A 20643-nucleotide genomic window follows, 5' to 3' on the forward strand; every position below is an offset into this window, starting at 1 on the left:
TATGCTCCATGGTATTGCAGTCTCAAGGTGCCCCCTTTTACTCGCTCAGTGAAATAATTCAATTTTCATTGTCTACCTATATAGATCCTAGACAGAACAGATGTTTTATTCAAACCCTCTGTTCATTTCTTGATTACGGCTGTCAGATTGCAGCTGTTGCCTAGTCAACCAGATGTCAACATTTTAATTTAAAAAATAACTTTTTTACTGCCTCTATTGTCGGTACAGTATTCATTTGCATTTACCTGCTAACCTATTTCCCTTTTCAACAGTTTTGATTTTGTATAAGATCTGATTTTTTGAAACCCCACATTTAAGCCCCTAATGTGATCTTTCACTGGGCTTGGTTTGTGCAGGTCAGTTGTTGTTTGCAGCAGATTGCCATGTTGAGATTTGATGGTCTTGTAATGTTTCTTTTAAAGGGTACATAAGGACCTTTTTATTTTATTGTGTTACATGTTCCCATGTGTTGCTACAACTGTTTACATAAGGTGTGTGTATTGTTTTATTTATTTTTTTTACATCAAACTTTTAAATTGCATTCCCTGCCTCAAGATGGCTTCCCATGTACCCACATGGACCTCTCAGAGCTACATTTTCCATCATCCTCCTGCTCACATATGTAACTGAGATGTATTTGCCAGTGAGCAGGAGGATGATGGGAAATATAGTTCTGAGAGGTCCATGCAGGTACATGGGAAACTATCTTGAGGCAGAGAATGCAATTTAAAAGTTTAAAAAAGTGGTTAAAATGTAATAAAAAAATAAAATAAAACAATACACACACCTTACGTAAACAGCTGTAGCAACACATGGGAACATGTAACACAATAAAATAAAAAGGTCCTTATGTACCCTTTAATACGTTGGTTTCAACACCGATATATTCTATCTTCTTTTGTTGTCAAATGCTGTAAGATTTACATTTCAGCATACTCCTTAGAAGGCTAGAGTGTTTGCTCACATTTACCATGTCAACAGGAGGCCTTTTAAAAACTCCTTAAGTTTTTATTAATTAAATAGCTTTACACTGATGCTTACTGTATTTATAAAATACAGTAAAACCACCTAAAATAGACTTTCACCTACACTTGCCAGCCAGTAAACCCAAGACCAGTTAGTCTTTTTTAAATACTAGTGGATGATGTGCACAACAACATAAGAATTGTCTCGGGCCTCAACTAATTCAACCTGAAGAGGGACAGGCTTATTATGGCATTTGTGATAATGCAACAGATTTCTAATTGTTTTTCTTTTTTGTTTGTAGGTTTGTGCCTGGAAAAAGTGCCAATGGCATCCCCAGTCAATCGACACACTGGTGGTGAACAGGAAATCATTACGTGCTATGAGAAATCAGGTGACATCGCACTGCTGTACCTGCAGGAAGTGGAGAAGGTAGGGCTGATTTCTTTATACTTTCTTTTTAAGGTTCAGTAACAGTTGGTTCCAGTGTACATTGATCATGACCCAAAGTAATTTAGGAACATATGGCATAATGAGACACACCCCTGAAAAATATATTAGAACATAAGAACATAAGAAAGTTTACACACGAGAGGAGGCCATTTGGCCCATCTTGCTCGTTTGGTTGTTAGTAGCTTATTGATCCCAGAATCTCATCAAGCAGCTTCTTGAAGGATCCCAGGGTGTCGGCTTCAACAACATTATGTTGTAAGGTCTGGAAATCTTTTTTCTGTAATTACCTCAATGCAAGAAGAAACACGTTTACCCTGAGCAAGACACTGTGTTTTTTTCAAGTAGGTCATGTTCACATTGTTCTCAGCCATTAAATAGGGTATTACTGTTATGAAATAAGTAATTGGGAAATGGAGGATCTGTGTGATACTTGCTGCAGGAATTCACATCAGCTGGTTCATAAATTGCCACTGGCTGCACCTCTGGAAAAATGCAGCAGTTTTGCCTGATGATCAATGTGTTTTTCCTTGAAACAATGTTAATTACAGATACTTTCATAGACCAGTCTTTTGAATGCAATTCTCGATTTTTATGGTTGATCAGGGCCACTTAAAGCTTAGAAGGAGTGTGTTAATATCTGAGCACAGAAAGGGTGTGTAAGTTGTGTCTTCACAGAAGCCAAGTTAGCAGTGCATGGATAATTGCACAGTTACCATGTACACAGATACAGACCTCCCTCTCCTTAGGTTTTAATGTTATTAAAGAAGACTGCCAAGTTCTGAGAGAACAGGAGTCTCTTTCACTATTTACTCCCAGCTTGTAATGCTGACAGGAGTTCCAGGATGTGGCTGAGCAGACTTCTGGGTAGTTACAGGAGCTTTGAGGCAGCTGAAGTTTTACTGGCAAGCTTTACTGACCTTGAAAACAATCCAATACCAACTTTCTTGAACTGTGAGTGCAACACTTTTTTATAGATAAAATGAAAACCTCCATTTGCATCTATTGGATCTCTTTATTATTATTTGTTGGCAAGGATCTGCAACACTAGTGCTTCCACGCAGAAGATCAATATTCACACTTTTCTTAGAAGAAAAAAAGATGAAAATCTGCATGGCTTACAGAGGAGTAACATAGTTTTTGTTTTGAGAAACTTGACATGTGAGATCTCTAGTGAACATCTTACAGCAAATAAGCTGTTTAGTTCCCTTCTTGTGAAACTTGCATTTCACTTCAAACTACATTCAGCACTGAGGAAAGAGAAACCAGCTTTGTTTACTCTGCCTACGATTGGCTGACCTGTAGTCATGGGGTGAGTATTAGGAGCAGAACCAGTAATTGCAAACTCGGAATTCATTGTGTTCTATATCCTTTAAATATGATGTCCTCTGGGACATTTATGTCATAGATGTATGGTTTTCCTGGCTGTGCCTTAGTTGTTGAATTTAACACAGGCTTCTGTAAAGTAACCTTTGCAGTCTCCCACAAGCAGGTCTTTTTCCAAGAAAAGAAAACCACAGTAAACTCCGGCTGACCCTCTCCATATTAAGACCTCCTGACCATTAAAGAGCATGTAGCACGTCTATCAAACACTCAGTAGTGCTGAATATAGAAATACTAAAAGAAACTTCAATTCAATGACGATCACAGAATGCAGAGGCTCTACACAATGAAGTTGTAAAAACAAAATAATGTTTGTCACTGCGCTTATTTCGAGGTACAAGACCCACCAACAATGCAGCAACACAGCACCGTCGCATTAGTTTCAACTTGGTCCTATTTCCAGAGGTAGAGATCTTTTTCTGGTTTGAAATACAAGTTGCCCAGTGACAGCGTGGCAGCAGCTGAAGCAGGCATGTCTCCCAAGATGAGAAAACTAGAGAAACCAAAAGTACATTAAGAAAACTCGTGTACAGGTAAAAGTGTCAGTAATAAAAAAATAAGATAGTTAAATTGTGATACTAGCTCTTTAAGATCCCTCTGTCCTCCTCTTTTCTGAGGCAAAACCGTTCTACTGAGTGCTGCTAGTGGTCACAATTTTGAAATGGAGCAAATACATTTGTACACATTTAGATGTTTATAAAAAAGTATTTTAAAATTTGCAGGAGATATAATGAAACATGTTCTCTACAGTTAATTAAATGTTTTATACTAATTAGCAAAAGCTTCAGTTGTGTAAACACATTTTTTTTTAATTTGCAGTATTCCAAGTTTATCAAATTGTTTCATTAATCCAGATAGTTTTTGTCCTTGACTTCACATCTGCTTGACCATCTGTACATGAATACTTAAACCATTTATACTGAAAGAGAATACAAAATGTTCGGGAGCTGCTTTTAGACTAGAGCAGAAAGAGTACATGTCATTTCTTTTCAAAATCAAGCTAGGTCTGACAGTACAGAAGTGAAACTTGTTCACCTTGTGCTCAGTCTTTACCTGCATACTGCTGCATTGAAGTGAGCTTGCAAACACTTAAGGACATTCTTTGCTCAACCAGCCCTATACAAGTTTAACACTTTAAATCATCCGATTTCTTTTTAGGCTCTGAGCAGTGGGATGCAGAACAGGAGTCCCAAGCCAGGCCCAGTCTCCCATGAGCAGGAACTGGGATTTTTCCTGGAAACAGGACTTCAAAGAGCACACGTCATTTACTTCAAAAATGGGTAAGAAAAGGTCTGTTGATACAGTGCTCTCTGAGAAATCCTTTTATCTAAAAGATAAAAGAGGGTTTAGAAGCAATCAGAGTGGCACATTTGTAATCCATAATATCTTCAGTAAGGAACCATTTTGTTGACAAAGGACAAAAATAAATTATCTTGTAAAATAAATTATATATTAAATTATTATGTTTCTGAAAGAAAAGGTTCCTGGGAATATATTCTAATTCCCTTGCTCTGGTCAAGGTTCAATATGTATACATTGTTTTACAGGTTTAATAAAACAAATAAAATATATAAAGTGATTGGATATTATACAGTATGTGTAGCTAAAGATGTTTGACAAAAATCATAAACCGCCTTTTAGCAGTGTCCCAGGATTTTTTTTTTTTTTTTGCATGTTTTTTATGAGATTAATAATGTGTTGAAATTATGTATTTTCTTATTTTGTTGTCATCTCTCTTAACATTGTATTCCAGGCTTACTTTTTGTGAAGATAAACAGTATGTACCTGTCTATGCATTTTAAAAAATAGCGTAGTATCAAGTCTAGGTTATTTCTGATGGAAATAAGAAATTCCATCGCTGGAACCCAATTTAAAGGAGCATTTCCCAGTTTTGGTATTATTAATATGAACAATACCCAGAGACTAAGAGTCTTTATTTCTTGAAATATTAACAAAAAAAAGTGGGGGCTCCTTTAACTTGAAATTGTTCTGTTCGATATTTCCATTTGAGAAGCATGCAGCCCTGACAGTTTCACTAAGTAAATGTAATTCTTATGTAAACTTGATTACATAAGTGACTGATCAAAGGATAATGAAATGGTGATGGACTCTATAGTGTACTGTTTTGAAACTGTAGTCATCTGCTTTGAGTGAGATCAATTAATTTAGATGCATTGAAGGTCTGATCAATAGCAAATTAGTCATTTTAAATGTGTTTTTCATTTAATATTGTTTACCTACTTTATCTTCAGTGTAGCCTTATTAATATACCACATGTAACTGGAAGACTTCCCAGACCTTCAGTGGTAGTGGAAGTATTATTAACGGTGAATGCCTTAAGGGTTTAGAATCAGTTTTCCTTTCCTTTATTAGCTTCAGTATCATTTTATGTGCTGCTGCTGTTATTAATTTCCATGCCTAGGTAACCTGGCTTTAGCATTGGCTCTATGGGAAACATGGCATCACTGATCTGAGACCTCCGTGGATAACGCAGTTGATTTTGTTTGTTCTGTTCTTCCTTGTTAAAAGCTTTCTTTTTGGCTTGACACAGACAGTAAGACTGTTGAATATGGCTCAATATGTTGCTGAATAGCACCTCCTTTCAGCATTGAAGTGACAACTTCCAGAAGCACTGCGGAGGGTGAAAAAAATAATAATACAGAAGTGTGGTGTGCCAGCATGCTGCTCTCTGCAGTTTTTACAGTACAGGGAAGGTTAACTAATTTCAATTAATGCAATTGAAGCCCATTTATAAGCCCTCAGGGTCACAGCTGTCGTAACATTTATGTTTGTCATGATGTATATCAGATGCAATAGTTTTATACCTGTAATTCAGCCATACTGTATATTATCGAAATCTCAGTAATGTTTAGAAACCTGAAAGGAATACAAGGTGCTGTAATTGTTCCGCATCTTGACTGGGATGCTAATTTAACAGGCTCAGATTTGAATTACTTCTCTCACAAATCGTACCTGAGAACGAGTGTATGATACAGGGCAAAAACTACAAAAAGAACACAACTCAGTTGTGAGCAATTTCTAAATTATTATTATTATTATTATTTATTTCTTAGCAGACGCCCTTATCCAGGGCGACTTACAATTTTTACAAGATATCACATTATTTTACATACAATTACCCATTTATACAGTTGGGTTTTTACTGGAGCAATCTAGGTAAAGTACCTTGCTCAAGGGTACAGCAGCAGTGTCCCCTACCAGGGATTGAACCCACGACCCTCCAGTCAAGAGTCCAAAGCCCTAACCACTACTCCACACTGCTGCCTAAATACAGTAATGTAATACAGTAGCAAATTCACACTATTATAAAAAAAGCATACACCATCTCATTGCACTGTTTTGTCAATTTGAACAGTCTGTAAGGGTAGTACGGTTATACAATACCACTCCTTTTTGTTAATGCACTCTGGATGTAGTACTATTTTTAGTTTTTTTGAGACCAGATTTTAAAACACTACTGCAGCGTCTTTAAAATCTCCATTTAAAAATAAAATGTATGATTCAAGACAGCAATGCTTGTAAACACACAATTTATTTGCTGTTGGTCCCTGCAACACAGAACATCTGTTTGTAGCCTCTTTCAGACTCCAAAAGCTTGCATTTAGTATCGCCCACCAGTTTATTTTTCCTCTGTGGATCTATGTCATGTGATGTACAATTTTTTATGATACTGTAGCCCTGATTTTGTATTTACAGCTGGGGTGGGGGATAATTTTTTTTTCAAAATACGATTGGAATGATTAGCTGGGATCATATACCGACCCATTCTGAAATAATTTAAACTGCAGTGAAGATATACCTTGATTGTTGCTGTAAATAAAAATTGTGTCTTATAAATAACTAGTACAGTAGTGCTTCGGTTGCCTGTTTCCATGGTTTCAGCTGCCAGTTTTCTGTGAGAGAAATAAGTTTAATTTCAGGAAAATGCATTTCTGTGCCATGTGGAGGGGTTGACAGTTTTAGACAGCCTGATAATGTCTATTGAAATTGTTTATAGAAACACATTCACTGGAATTGCATTAGTGCTTTTAATGGCAAGATTTTTATTTTGTATTCCCTCATTTATGAGAAAACAAATGTGTGTGTGTTTTTATCCTCAACAACAGAAACTTGACTAGAGGGGTTGGAAGGTTTAGAGAGATCCTGAGAGCGATTGAAACAAGAACAACACAGAACTTGAGAATGGTAAGCTATGAAACAGTGTTTAATTGAACACTGATGTAATTGGCTAGAGAGGCCTTATGTTTGATATTTATATAAACTGGTACAACATTGATAAAGGCATATACCAGTTGTACATTATGTAGGTTTAATTATTTTTTTTTATATACCACAAGAATACAATTGAAGCTCCAGTGAATTGGAAAGATGTTTTTGCTTTAAATTGACTACAATGTTTAGATGATTAAAGCTGCTTTTTAAAACCTTAAAGACGCTGTTACTGTATTTATGCACAAACAGTGATACGTTTTGCACTTCTGTCTGGGGTGGGGTGGGGGGGATACAGCTAGTCTATGTATTTAATAAAATTGCTCTACAGTTATCCTTATTTGGTTTTTTAAATTCATATTGAATGTGCATGTTAATATGGGAGATGTGATGGTTTTAAGAATTCAAAATCACTTTTAAAACGAGTGCTACTGTGCTTAACATCATATATAAAGCCACACAGGAAAATAATAATGCAAAAAATAAATAAGTAGGAATATAGGATTAATTCCTCATGCCACGTCGTGTCTATTACTCAATGTCAAAAGTTATATTGGACCTATTCTGGCAAGTACTCATGCTGTATGTATTTTTCCCTCAGACGATCGCTAGGCAGTTAGCTGAGATCTTGTTAAGAGGAATGTGTGAACAGAGCTATTGGAACCCGCTGGAGGACCCTCCTCATCAGTCACCCTTGGATGACCCTCTGCTACAGGCATCCAACACTGAGGACTACGCCCTCAGTAGAAGGCCAAAGGTGTATGCCGGAGAAAAGTATGTTCTTGTACAGCTCTATTTTGAGTGTTGTGCCTAGCTTTAGATGATCAGTCTTTACAAACATAAAGAGGTGCTCTAAGAGCTCCTCCATCTTTTTGACGACAACTTGTGCAAATCTTCTGTTACACATTCTGACAGCTTTAAAAGGCAATCTCCCTCTTTGATGCCTTGTATTGGGTCTCCTATTTATGCATGATGCAATCGAGTAGCTCTGAACCGTTTGTGCCAAAGAAATTCCTCAAATGAAGCGTCATCTGATACTTTGGCTTTTCTTAGAAGTTTAGTAGAGACTCTGCAAATCAATTTGAGTAAAAATATATTTCCCCCGATACCTTTCTCTTAATCTGCTTCAGGCAGATTTGACATTTCTGTGTATTGAAACAGAAGATATTAAGGGTATGCTCAGTATTGGGTTTATTACTGGAAATCGCCCACAAACAAAAAATATTTTGTGCCAGTTATGCTTTGATTGAATCTTGATTGATTTAATGTGAAAGAAAAAATCTGGCTTGATTAACATAGCAGAGCTGAGGGTGAACATGTAAGTGTGGGTCATCAAAGCCTACCTTCACCCTGTGTATGAGTATAGCTTCCTTAGGAGCAGTACAAATTCTGAAGGAAAGCTATGTGATGACCACCTCATGTAGGAGTGAATGGGCAGTCCTTGGATTCAAGTCCAGATATCTTATAACTCTGGTTTACTGAGTGCCGTGTTTGGCAGAGATGCACTGCTGTATAACATCTAAAGTTGTAGATGCAATTCAAGAAAGTATAATAATGTATAATAATAAACTACATCTAATATTCTCATCTTTAGGGGTCCATTTCCCTGAGTTAGAAATGAATACTAAGAAAATCAATCATAGATAATTCAAAAATTAAATCTATGTGATTAGCAAACAAGATTGACGCTTGAACATGTAAATACCAGACTGACATCTGAATTCGGTTAAAAATACCAATGGTGGTTCTTTTCGTTTTTTAATTGCAGCATATTCTGTCCTCAGGAAAACACAGAAGAAGCCTTGTTGCTGCTACTAATTAGTGAATCAATGGTAAGATGACATCTTTTGCTTAGCATACTATTTTTGAAAAAAATCTATATTTATTTATTTGCTAACATATATAGTTATCCTCACTGTTTTAACGTCTTTTAATTGGAGCAGACACACCAATATTACAAAAAAAAAACGTCCCCACCTAGACGTACAACAGGCTACATTGCTGTGTTTGACTACTAGAGAAGAATAAATTAACCACTACAATTCTAACATTGACTGTACTTTTAACATGTGTGCTAGGAAAGATGCATTCAATTGATATGTTTTTCACTTTCCCATTTGCTCCCAGGCAAACAGAGATGCTGTGCTAAGCAGAATTCCTGAACACAACAATGATCGTATTATTAGTTTACAAAGTTCATCTATAGTCTATGATCTACTGACAATCGCACTTGGTAGAAGAGGACAATATGAAATGCTGTCTGAGGTAATTCTTTATAGGAGTGTGTTTTTTAAGTTATGTTGGGAAGAGGTTTTTGATTAGATTTTTCTTCTGTTTAAATATTGGAATAATATATATATAATTCTGTTAAGTACTTGGCCTTTGAAGGTGAAGGGAAGTTGCTATACAGTAAAGGTATGCCTTGCAGGATTTTTCAATATTTTTAAAAAACACAGTACAGTACATCAGTTTCATTCATTCTCCCACTCGTCTGGGACCCTAAGAGGTGTTTTCTGTCCCTTGCAGTAACCAATAGAAACAGATTTCTTCATTGACAGTTGTGATTTTTTTTTTTTGTATAAATACACCTTGAAGTTATTACTTTAAAAGCACATTAAAATAAACAATGTTTTTTTTTTTTCAGGATCTAATCATTACATGCTCAGAGAAAGCTGTTTGCTAATAAACTAAGACTATAAACGAGCTGTTCTTAAATATCCTTGCATGGAATTGTGTGTGTAAATTCTGTGCTATAATATACCTTTAAATAGATGTCCTTTAAATAACTTGTTGAAATGTCTGCAGCTTCCTAAAGTTTATCAATGTGTACTTTTTGGGAGATTTTGTTTTTGTGGTTAATGTTAGCTCCACCCAATAAGCTTTTCCCAATAAGATGAAAACTTTGTATAACCCCAGATTCAGATTCAGGTAGAAATGCTAATCCTTGAACTCTCTTCATAGATACAACCTCATGGAACACTGTCAGTGATCTTAAGCACATTTTTAATTTGAACTTTCAGTTAAACCCTAATATTTTCATTAGTTCTTATTCTAGTATTTAATGATCTTTTTTATTAAATCATAGTTTGAGCAATGTTTCCAATAAACCAGTGAATATTAAATGATCTCTTGTTCATTTCCCCTGCTAGCAGATGATGTTACCAGTTAATCAACTTTGGCAAATACAGTACATGACATTTATGTAATCAGCTTTACCGAACTCTTTCTTCTACCTGGGCTACTTTTTAAAGATTCTGTTTGTATATATTTCAGAAATAACTTTGAGTCAATGTAAAGACTCTTGTGTGGTGACTTTAAACCTACTACAGCAGTATCTTTCTTTTATTGTTTTATAGTGTCTGGAGAGAGCAATGAAGTTTGCATTTGAGGAGTTTCATCTTTGGTACCAGTTTGCTTTGTCCCTGATGGCTGCAGGAAAGGTAAAAATGTTTCAATACTATTAATGTGCACAAGTACATCACTCCCTCTATAACGTTACTTAAACATACTTCAGCTAAATCTTTTATAGAGTAATCATTTTTATATTAAATATCTGTGAATTGTTCTTATAGAAGGGAAATGTCCATGATACGTAACAGGTGACAGTTTCTACTTGAACTTGGTTGGACGGTGCTTCCACTAATCATTTATAAAAAATAAAAAAAATGATCTCTGTAAAAGAAAAGCCGGTTATTATGTATTAATCCTGATGTTTTATATAAAAATGAAAACAAAAATCTTTCTGGACCTTATTGGATTCATATGTGTTTCACTTCTGTGTTGTTTCAAGTCGGCACGTGCTGTGAAAGTCCTGAAAGAGTGCATTCGCCTGAAACCAGATGACCCAACTATTCCACTTCTCGCTGTCAAGTTATGTATTGGAACAATGCACTGGGTAAGTGTGGCAAAGTGCGCAGGTGTCAAGGTGATGCAGGTCTCAAGAGAATGACAACAACATTACTGGTGAAATGATGGTTTTATTTGTAATCGAAAGTCTGATGACAACAGTAAATAATAATGATAACAGGTAGTACACAGCATTGCGTATTGCTCCGTTTAATCCACGGTTTCGGTCCCGAAATAATAGTCCCGGTATTTCAATCACACCCCCTGGGTTAACGATTGCAACCGCTCCAATCCGCGGCTGCCACATCGTTTCCCTTCCGGGTAGATGATTTAATGTACCGTAGCTCCGCCCCCTTTCTGATGGCCAACTTCCATCTAACCCTGGCAATGAATTGTCTGGCCATCCAGTCCAAGGCACTCTGTTCCCTTTACACAGCGCCCTCACAGGTCGGGAGGGAGATTTGTCACCAGGAATCATTCTGTCTCTGTCACAGTAAGTCACAGTGATTTTAACGGATTTCATCTGATGTGTTGCTTACAAGCTACAAATATATAATATTGTCGATTTGATATTTTTAATAAATACCACAGAACTTAGGTTTTTACCCTTTGAATCGATACAGGTTAATAAATATGGATTTAAAAAAAATTAGTCAGCTGGTTACAGTCTCTTGAACTTGTTAAAGTAAGCTGTTTAAATACAATGTTTGAAGATTTAAAAGCAATTGTGTTAAGACTTCAAATTCTGTCCCCTACTAAATAGACAGTAGAGTCGTCTAGGATGGGATTGTTTGACACAGACTTCTGTTCTAAATGTGAGATTGGCAGTCTGTAGCTGCTTTATAGATTTTTTTTTTTTGTAGATCATTTAATTTGTTTAACCCCTTGCTCCATAGTAATATCCTTAAAAAATAACAGCAGTAAAAGAGAAAGGTGTACAGTACGCCCTTGCTATAACGATTCTGTTGGGTTCCAAGCATTGTGTTCATTATATCGAGGGGTTCATGTTTTATATTGTCTTTTCATTTTATTTGGGTTCCAGGGGCCAGGTTCATTATAATGAAGGGTGTTATAGCGAGGCTGTACTGTATTATAGTTAGCTACATGGTCAGGTGAAAAGGTTAATCCTAATGCCCTTGAAGATTACATTATACAAAAAAAAATATATATATATTTTTTAAATAATTTCTCAATCCTCATTTAAGAGCAATATGCTATTTCCTTTATGGCTACTGAACCATTATTCCTTTATAGATAGACTTTTGACTGTACAGTGTCAGTTTAGGGTTTCTTTTTTAAGACAGTTGCCTATTAAGTTTATTTTATGTCTAAGAAACATAAACATGGTTCAGGCTATGACTTTATTTGATCATAAAGTACTTTAAGTGCTGTATGATAAGGAACTGCTCAAGGCATTATTTTGTGTCTGTGGACTTTAATGAAAGTCCTGTGTCTAATTAAAGAAGTCTGCATTATGCAAAATATCGTGAGCATGACCAACCTCTGTTTAAGATATTTGATTTTTGTGCAGAAATTTCACCCAAAGTCCATAGACGGTTATACTTCTACCTTGAGAGACAAAAACAAGGGCATATTTTTAAGACTGTTAAGACCTATTTCTGTTTTACAGATGTACTTCAAACAAAGTAGAAATCATATTTACTCCTTATTTGCTGTAACTGTTCAAAACTGTAGCCGTATTGGATCACTTTCTGACTTTAGGACAATCCTTGGATGTCATTTAGGGAGGGTGAAAAATGACAGACAGAAGGAGGGAATGCATCATTTTGGTATACTCTGCCTTGCACAACAGATAATTTACTATGGTGACCTATTCTCAATTCTTACCTACACCTGCATCTTGCAGGTAACCTTAACATCTGCAGACATGATGGATTTTTGATCTTGTTAAGATATATAATTGTTTTTGTTTGTTTTTTGAAGTTGGAAGAAGGAGAGCGATTTGCCAAAATGGTGATTGATATGGGGGAAAAGGCATCAGAGTTCAGAGCCAAAGGTTACTTAGCCATTGGACTTGTGTACAGCCTAAAAGCCACTGATGGTGAGTGCGTTCTGTTGTGGTGTAATTGGAGACAATTATATATGTGTCAGCTGGTTTCCATCAGATATGAACAACTTTTAGGATGCATATTTTTGTTGAAAGCACAACAGAAGGTCATTTATTTATATTCATACAGTAATAAAGAAAGATAACTTGTAAGTGACAAAAGCATAACTTGGTGGTGTTTTGTGTTTTGTTTTTGCAGCATCATTGCGGGGAGTACAGGAAGAATACCAGCGGAAAGCTCTTGGTGCTTTTCAAAGGTGGACATGAATTTAACATTTAACTGCAGATGTACAAAGTGCCACGTTCCTAAGATATAGCAATGCATTTATAATACCCTTCCTTAGCTGTCATTGGTTTCTTAAATTAAAAAAATGGTGCACTAAATGGAAACGTAGACAGTTGTGTCTAAACTGTGTCTTAAGTAATAGAAAGAACCAAGAGGACCAACTTATTTACACATTATCCAATTATATATAAAATGAACTATTATTTTTTTCATGAATTTACTATAGGATTAGGTAAAGACAGGGCTGTTTTTATTTCTAATATATCCTGAAATCTTACTGACATTGGAGTCAAACTTATTTTAGGTTTTAGTTGCAAAGTTAATAATCTCTTATATTGGTATAATATATTAGTATACAGCTGTATTAATACTCTTATAATGCAATAATTCTGTTAACCCTTGTTCTGTTATCAGACTAAATTGTAAAGGGTTAAATTGAAGTCTCCTTTTCAGAAATACATGAGGTAATCGTAATTGGAGTTCTAAAAGTGATCCATGATACAGAGGTAACTGGAAAGGGTTTACAGTACTTTTTCGAGGAGTTTGTGAATTCAGTCAAGAAGAGTTCTTTGTGGAATTATTTAAATAGAGAATTACAGTTTCATTTCCTATAACAAGATATTTGATTTCCTAATAGCTTTCCCATGTCTTACCTTTCATGACCATTTACTAAAAAGGAACCCAGTCTGCAGTGTTGGTGCTCTTCAGCTCTAATATGGGATTTCATTTAGCTGGTGCTTGTTGATTTGAAATATTTCTTGGCACACAGAGGATGCCTGTGAGCTGCTCTCTTATTGCATTTCGCATTACTCTCTGCCAAACCACGTCTTTACAATCCTGCAATGCCTGGTATGATTGGGTTAGAATACCGAGCATGTGATACAGTACTGCAGCAAAGCATTTCTCGAAATAGTATACTTTTTTTTTTAAAATCAAGAAATAATTATGGGGGTGGTCTACAACCATTCATTTGATTAGATTGGTTGGTTTCAATTCATAACAAAATCCTTTCAGAATCGATTTATAGTGTAAGAAATAAAAATAATATTGTTAATATTTTTAGGGCCCAAAGTTTGTCTCCAACGGATCATCTTGCTGCATTTTACCTGGCCTTGCAGCATGCTGTATCCAGACAGGTAAGTGTGTGAAATATGTGTGGCAGGAGTTGTTATTTATTAATAATTACCATCATCATTATCAAATGAACAAAAGACTGAAACATTCTTGCTAAAACCAGACCTGTAAGTTCAGAAAGTATATCATATACTGTCCAGTAGTTATTCAAATATCTTCTGGATTTCTGTTCTGTATTGTAGGTCTCTGAAGAAATGAACCAATGTGTTTCTGTAAACAGGAAGTAATTGCTTCGTGGTTTGTCCTCAGAACCTCCTTGTAAAGTGTTTTACCCCTGTTATTATGACACCATTGTTTCATCTTCATTGATATACACTGTATATTCTCAAATATAAATGGATGAAATACTAATGACACTTTAACTACAGTAAGTAAAAGTTTTGCAAAGTGCTCAGTTTAGAAAATGCCACATGACAGTTGATTGAGTTGTTTAAATTGTTGAGTGATATTAAAATGAATTGTGAGTTAAACCAAATGATGCAACAGTACTTTGAAAATGCTGTACCATGAGCTTTGGCGTTGTGTGAGACATATAAAGGGAATTGTACTGTTGTGTAAATGTATAGAAATACAATATTCTGTATGGTGAGATATATTTATCTGCTTACCTGTCTGTAAAACTAAGTCCCAGTTGCTCTTTAAAGAACAGTGGAATAGCTTACTTTTTAATTTGTATCTTCCATCTCATTTACCTGTTTTAAAGCCTGACCTTTCTGTTTTCATGGAAAACTCGTGATTTTTTTTCACAGCTAATCGGCATGATCAGTTTAACCCAAATTTGAATTCCCATTTTCAGATTCCAGAAGCTTTAGGCTATGTCCGCCAAGCGCTCCAGCTCCAGGGAGATGACGTGCACTCCTTGCATCTCTTGGCCCTTTTACTATCGTCACAGAAGCACTACCACGACGCCCTCAACATCATTGAAATGGCACTGAGCGAATATCCAGAACATTTCATGTAAGTTTATTTTGCAGGCTTAGAAGGAAATCGAATTAGTTAAATCTGTCTAGGAAATGTCATAATCCTTCATCACAAATCCAACTATTTCCTGGATTACATTATCACCATTGTCTTCCTGGCAAATGTATAACAATTTATTCTTTGTTGTGGGGGGGGGAATCTAAAAGAAAACATGTTATGAAAAAAAAGTTTTCCTTTTCATCTCTATTGTGTAAATTTAATATTGTTTTTGTGTGTGCTCTCTAATGCATATTTTCTTCCCTTTATCACAGATTGCTGTTTACGAAAGTGAAATTGGAATCAGTCTGCAGGGGTCCCGATGAAGCACTGCTGACTTGTAAACATATGCTGCAGATCTGGAAATCCTGCTACAATCTCACCAACCCCAGGTACAGTATAGTGGCAGAAACCAAAGCCTGTACTCCACAGGGCCAGAATAGGATCCGTCTTCTGAAATGTACCGAACATTCTCAACTCTAGTGTTAAAACATTATATTGTTTTAAACCCCTCTGGTGTTTCTTATATTCACTAAGACAGAACAAAAAGGTCAGAACAAGTTTATTTTCTCTCCTGATTTGAGTCTGGTACACTGTCTGGAATGGCTCCCTCTTTAGGGTGAGCTCAAATCCCATGTCTCGTGCCAAAGCTGTGGATTTAAACTTGGAGCTTCATGACGTAAATCTACAGTAGTTTGTTAAGTCACAAAGCAGCTAAAAGATGTATTGATTTTTATTATTAACATGTCTTACAAATCAATTTGGACACAGCTGTGGGCAGCAAATTTTGAACTCTGGTCAGACCTCAGTAATAACATATATTGTATATATTTAGATAGTAAGGTTCTCTAAATCACTTTTAAACAGTGAAAGAGTCCATAGCTGGTAGATCTGGGCAACTGCTAATCCCTTCATTTAAGAAATGTATGAGATAACAAATAATCAGGAAGGACTGAAACCAACAACCTTCTAATTAAAGCCAAAAACAGTCCAGCATTCGTGATCATTTAGAAGCTTAAAAGAAGCCAATTAAAAACATCAATATCATGAAATCCGCTCCAGTATTTGTGTGGTGAGTAAAATTAGAAATCAGCCATGTGGCTTTCTTTGCATTTTGGAAATTGCCAATTTATTCCTGCTGCATGGTATTCTGTGAATTCCACTTTCTAATTAGTTTTGTTAAACTATATATATTTTTTATTAAAAGGTAATTTAAACAATTTAAAACAATTATTGGTTCTTCAGCAGTTCAGTGTGCTTTGTTTTCTCTGTGGACTCACTCAGCACACTCAGTTTCATCTTGATGGCTTTTTCACACAGATTTACTCTCGTTTGTCAGACAAAAAAATATCAGTGTTCTTGTACCTTTAAAGGCTCGTCACCTTCCCCTTAGTGATTTTGCCTGATGGCATCACAGCATTTTTTAAATGGACATTAGCACAGTCTTGTTAAAACATTGCTGTCTTGCAGAATCAGATTTGCACCTCTTTGAGTTAAAGCTTCATTCGAAAAGGGACTTACTTAATTCCTCTGCAGAGGTATCATTAACCCTTCTCGGAGCTAAGCTCTGCTCCTGACACTGCACTAAATTTCAGTCAATGGAAATGCCAATGGAGGGGCTGCAATTCTGTCTAAATGTTGCCAGATCTAAACAAGGAATGTGAGATTAGATCACCTTGATCAGTGGTGTACAGGTTGATATTTTTACAGAATATTGAAATTTTAGGACTTCATGTCCTAATCAATACCTGTCAGTCATGTAAAATGTGTAATACTCAAATGCTGCATTGTCCTGTTTGTAGTGTACAATAAGTGTTATCCACTGTGTATTTTTTCAGTGATTCTGGACGTGGCAGCAGTCTATTAGATAGAGCTATGGCAGACAGAAGACAAATTAACACCATGACCCTGCCTGACTTTAGTGACCCAGAAACAGGTGAGAAGCAGTCTTAAGAAATTGAAAATACATTTGTAAATCCAGGGGTAAAATATGGATTTAAAAAACAGTAATGCATAATCTAAAAATGTAAATCCTTAGCAATAAAACAAGAAGATTTTTATTTCTGACCCAGCCATCTGTTTCCTTATCGAAAACCAAAAACAGATATTGATGTTCAAAATAATATATATATATATACACACACACACATATCAAAAAGAAGTATCTGAATGCAATACAGTCTGACACCAAGGCTAAGAAAAGTGCTAGTCCCAAAAAGTGACTTAAGATATTATGCATTGTAGTACAAAAAAGTGCAACACATATGACATACTATAGTAGCATATCATACTTGCCAACAGAAAAACCAATTAAAAGAATAATAAATAAATACAAATATATGGGATGAATCGGCCAAACACTCTAGAGTCGTCGTTTGTTGTAATGTTGTCATTTTGGTATTATTTGGGGAATTTGAACTCTTTTGTAACCAGGCAATATTACAGAAGACTTGATGTAGTCATTGTGAAGCATTGCAAGCAACTGCTGTCATGTAATGCCTTTTGAGTTCATTTCTATTACATTTCTTCCTGTTTTTTCACCTTTTCTTTTATGATTCCTTATTTTTCCCCACTCTCCTTATTTAGCTTCCAGCTCTTCCTCTTCTATCTCTGGATCAGAGCCTTCTCTCCACTTTTTTGTTTCTTCTCACCACTCTCCCCATTCCAAACCTGACCCCACCCCGAAGTCCACCAGCCATCATTTCTGTGACCACGCACTCGGCCGCCGGGCTTCCTCCCCTTGTAAACGCTGTCTCCTTTCCAGAAAGTGTGCTGCTGTGTTCTTGGGTTTCTGATTATCTGTACATTGCTAAAATAATTCAATACATGAAGTGTGTAGCATTCCGTCAAGGGATCTGTCATGCATCAATGTAACCAACTGTGCTGATTATTTGGCTCTTATTTGACAAATAAAATCCCCATAGCAGTTTTGATTTGGCATTGGAAACCTTCAAATTGAAACCTGAAGTTTTGGGCACTCTTTGGATTAAACACCCACATTTTGTCCATTTTCTATGGTATCATGGCAATTGCTATTGCATAAATTTGTCTACTTTCCACGTTCACATGTGATTCAACCACCACCTCTAGTGCCATGAACTTAAAATAATATCATCCTACAGAGACTTGTTTTATTAAATATTAATGTCTTTAAAAAAAAAAAAAACACAAATTCCAGTGTGGTTCATATATTCCCAAAGCTGTCGGTATAAATATGTATGCATGTTTAGGTACATATCTGTATCTGACTTGCACTGAGCAAAGTGTTCAGTGATCAGCACTTCATAACACCGTTAAAACTGCCTCCAGAAAGCCATGCCAATGGCCTGCTGTTCAAACATGGCTTAAGCAATTACATTGGAGCACAGATTGAACGTCCCAGAAGTAGTGATGGTCAGAAACTTAACTGATTATTTTGATTTGCTTGCTTTTTTTTCTTTTAAATGTTGTTGTTTTTTTTTTTTAATTAGTGGTTTGATTTGTTATTTAAGGCAACCCTCCAGATGCTTACTTTCATGGTTTTTACTCCCTTTTTTCAGTTTGTAAGTAGTGCTTTTATAGGCTGACTGTTTTACTTACACTGTCGTCAGCTGGACTCAGAAATCACACGGTCGTTCCACCACTGAATGTAAACGCTACTGTCCATCTGTAGATGTAGTTGACTTTAGTGTGTTAAACTGAGGCTGCTGCTGTTTACCCATGTTTATTGCCCAGAGGCCCATTGTATTATGAAATGTGAATGCTCTCGAGCAGCTATTGAGTTTAATTATTAAAGAGGCAGTATCATTTCTCTAGGTCTAAGCATAATGTTATCAATTAGGATCAAGTATCTACAGTAATAATACTAGGTGTTCATTATTTAGTTTACTATTTTTACAAATATATGTGTATGTAGTATGATTAAGTAATTCAAAAGTAAAAGAAAGGACAGTTAAAATGTAATTGAATTCAGGTACTAAGGACATATGCATTTGTGTTGGTTCCGTAGAAAAAAGAAAACGTTCAATTGAAGCAGACACAAAGGGAAAAAAAAAATCTTTGTTTTAAAATAATAAGCATGATGGTCTTTATATGTAGGAATCTGGCCTTGACGAATGAATACTGTTTCTTTAGAGTCCGCCACTGCGTTTTTCATGCTGCTGTAATAACACAGTAGTTCCCTGCATGTGCCAGTGTTCGTAGCCTTTTCATGATGAATGTATCCTGCATTTTTTGCATGTTCAGTTTGAGCTGCATTTTATGTTTTTGATCCGCATGCATCACATATATTTTTTACGGAAAATGTGTTATGAAATATATGTTTAAATAGCATGGAGAATTTAGGATAACATACCATTAGTTTTATGGCTCATCTGGGGTTTTTTTTTTTATTTTTAAACTTTTGTGTGCATTTTGGCATAACTTCTATTTATTTGATTCAGAGCATGCCATTTTCAAAAGTTTTATCATATCTTGAAAGGCAATGTCATTCTTACACTGATTTGTTTTTGACTCCTTATTCTTTTCATGTTACAAATTATTGTAGTAGAGTAGAAATGTAGCAGCACAAGAGTCGAAAGTTTACACAATGTAAAACTTTTCTCGAAAGAAGTAGAACAATTCTAGGAAAATATATGCAGTGTATTTGTTTCTTCCCTACAGTTTCATGGTCCATTTTGCATGTCTGGTTTACCCTGATTAACTCTTGGCTTAAGGTAACATTAGGTAGACCAAATTATGCGCTAATCAGGGTCTGTTCCTTAAAGTGGGAAAATTAGCTGCAGAACTATTTTGTCTTACTTCCCAGTTTCTAATCATGCTGATTAGATAATAATTATTTTCAAATAAAACGTATAGTATTATTAATTTTGCTTATATGTATAGTATTAATTGTATTTATTCTGTCATACCAGTTAAAGACTAATCCTGTGTCGGATGTTCTTTATCAGAAAAACAGCGACTCTGTTTATTGTCAGTAAATGCAAGCTACTCATATCTTGATGAGGTTAGTAGTGCAGTTTTACTGCACTCTCGTTTAAGTTTCTAATAGCCTGATACAGTTACACAACCCAATGCTAATCTCTAAATCATGACATTTATATTCACTGTTCTTACAGTGGTCAGTCTGCGACTGGATTCATCTTTTAAAAAAAATAAATAAATAAATGTGGGTAAACTGGTTCCTGGGCTCTGAGTGATAGTCGAACAAACAAACTGTCCTCACCTGTAAAAGAAAATAGATACGAGAAAGTAGGATGGTTGTTACTCATTAAGACACCTTATCAGATGGGTTAACAAAAGGCAATAAATCAAAATTCAAGACTGTAACATAATACCTAGCTCACAC

At 35.7% G+C, this 20643-nt stretch overlaps 1 protein-coding gene across 2 annotated transcripts in view; it reads left to right on the plus strand.

Annotated features, from left to right (window-relative positions):
* Window positions 1-20643, plus strand: part of LOC117421130 (tetratricopeptide repeat protein 7B) — a 38397-nt gene that overhangs the window by 6431 nt on the left and 11323 nt on the right. Inside the window, exons 4-19 of one of the 2 annotated variants that reach the window (XM_058991706.1) lie at window positions 1268-1395; window positions 3955-4076; window positions 6924-7002; window positions 7628-7800; window positions 8795-8858; window positions 9154-9291; window positions 10383-10466; window positions 10817-10921; window positions 12817-12934; window positions 13140-13197; window positions 14290-14362; window positions 15157-15317; window positions 15593-15709; window positions 17156-17253; window positions 17904-18059; window positions 18809-18859. In XM_058991706.1, the coding sequence (XP_058847689.1) occupies window positions 1268-1395; window positions 3955-4076; window positions 6924-7002; window positions 7628-7800; window positions 8795-8858; window positions 9154-9291; window positions 10383-10466; window positions 10817-10921; window positions 12817-12934; window positions 13140-13197; window positions 14290-14362; window positions 15157-15317; window positions 15593-15709; window positions 17156-17253; window positions 17904-18059; window positions 18809-18859 (1725 nt within the window). The remainder of the gene's footprint in view (window positions 1-1267; window positions 1396-3954; window positions 4077-6923; window positions 7003-7627; window positions 7801-8794; window positions 8859-9153; window positions 9292-10382; window positions 10467-10816; window positions 10922-12816; window positions 12935-13139; window positions 13198-14289; window positions 14363-15156; window positions 15318-15592; window positions 15710-17155; window positions 17254-17903; window positions 18060-18808; window positions 18860-20643) is intronic. The other variant, XM_058991705.1, reaches the window with a different exon arrangement.

The sequence above is a fragment of the Acipenser ruthenus genome, chromosome 18 (genome assembly GCF_902713425.1).
Source record: "Acipenser ruthenus chromosome 18, fAciRut3.2 maternal haplotype, whole genome shotgun sequence".
NCBI lineage: Eukaryota > Metazoa > Chordata > Actinopteri > Acipenseriformes > Acipenseridae > Acipenser > Acipenser ruthenus.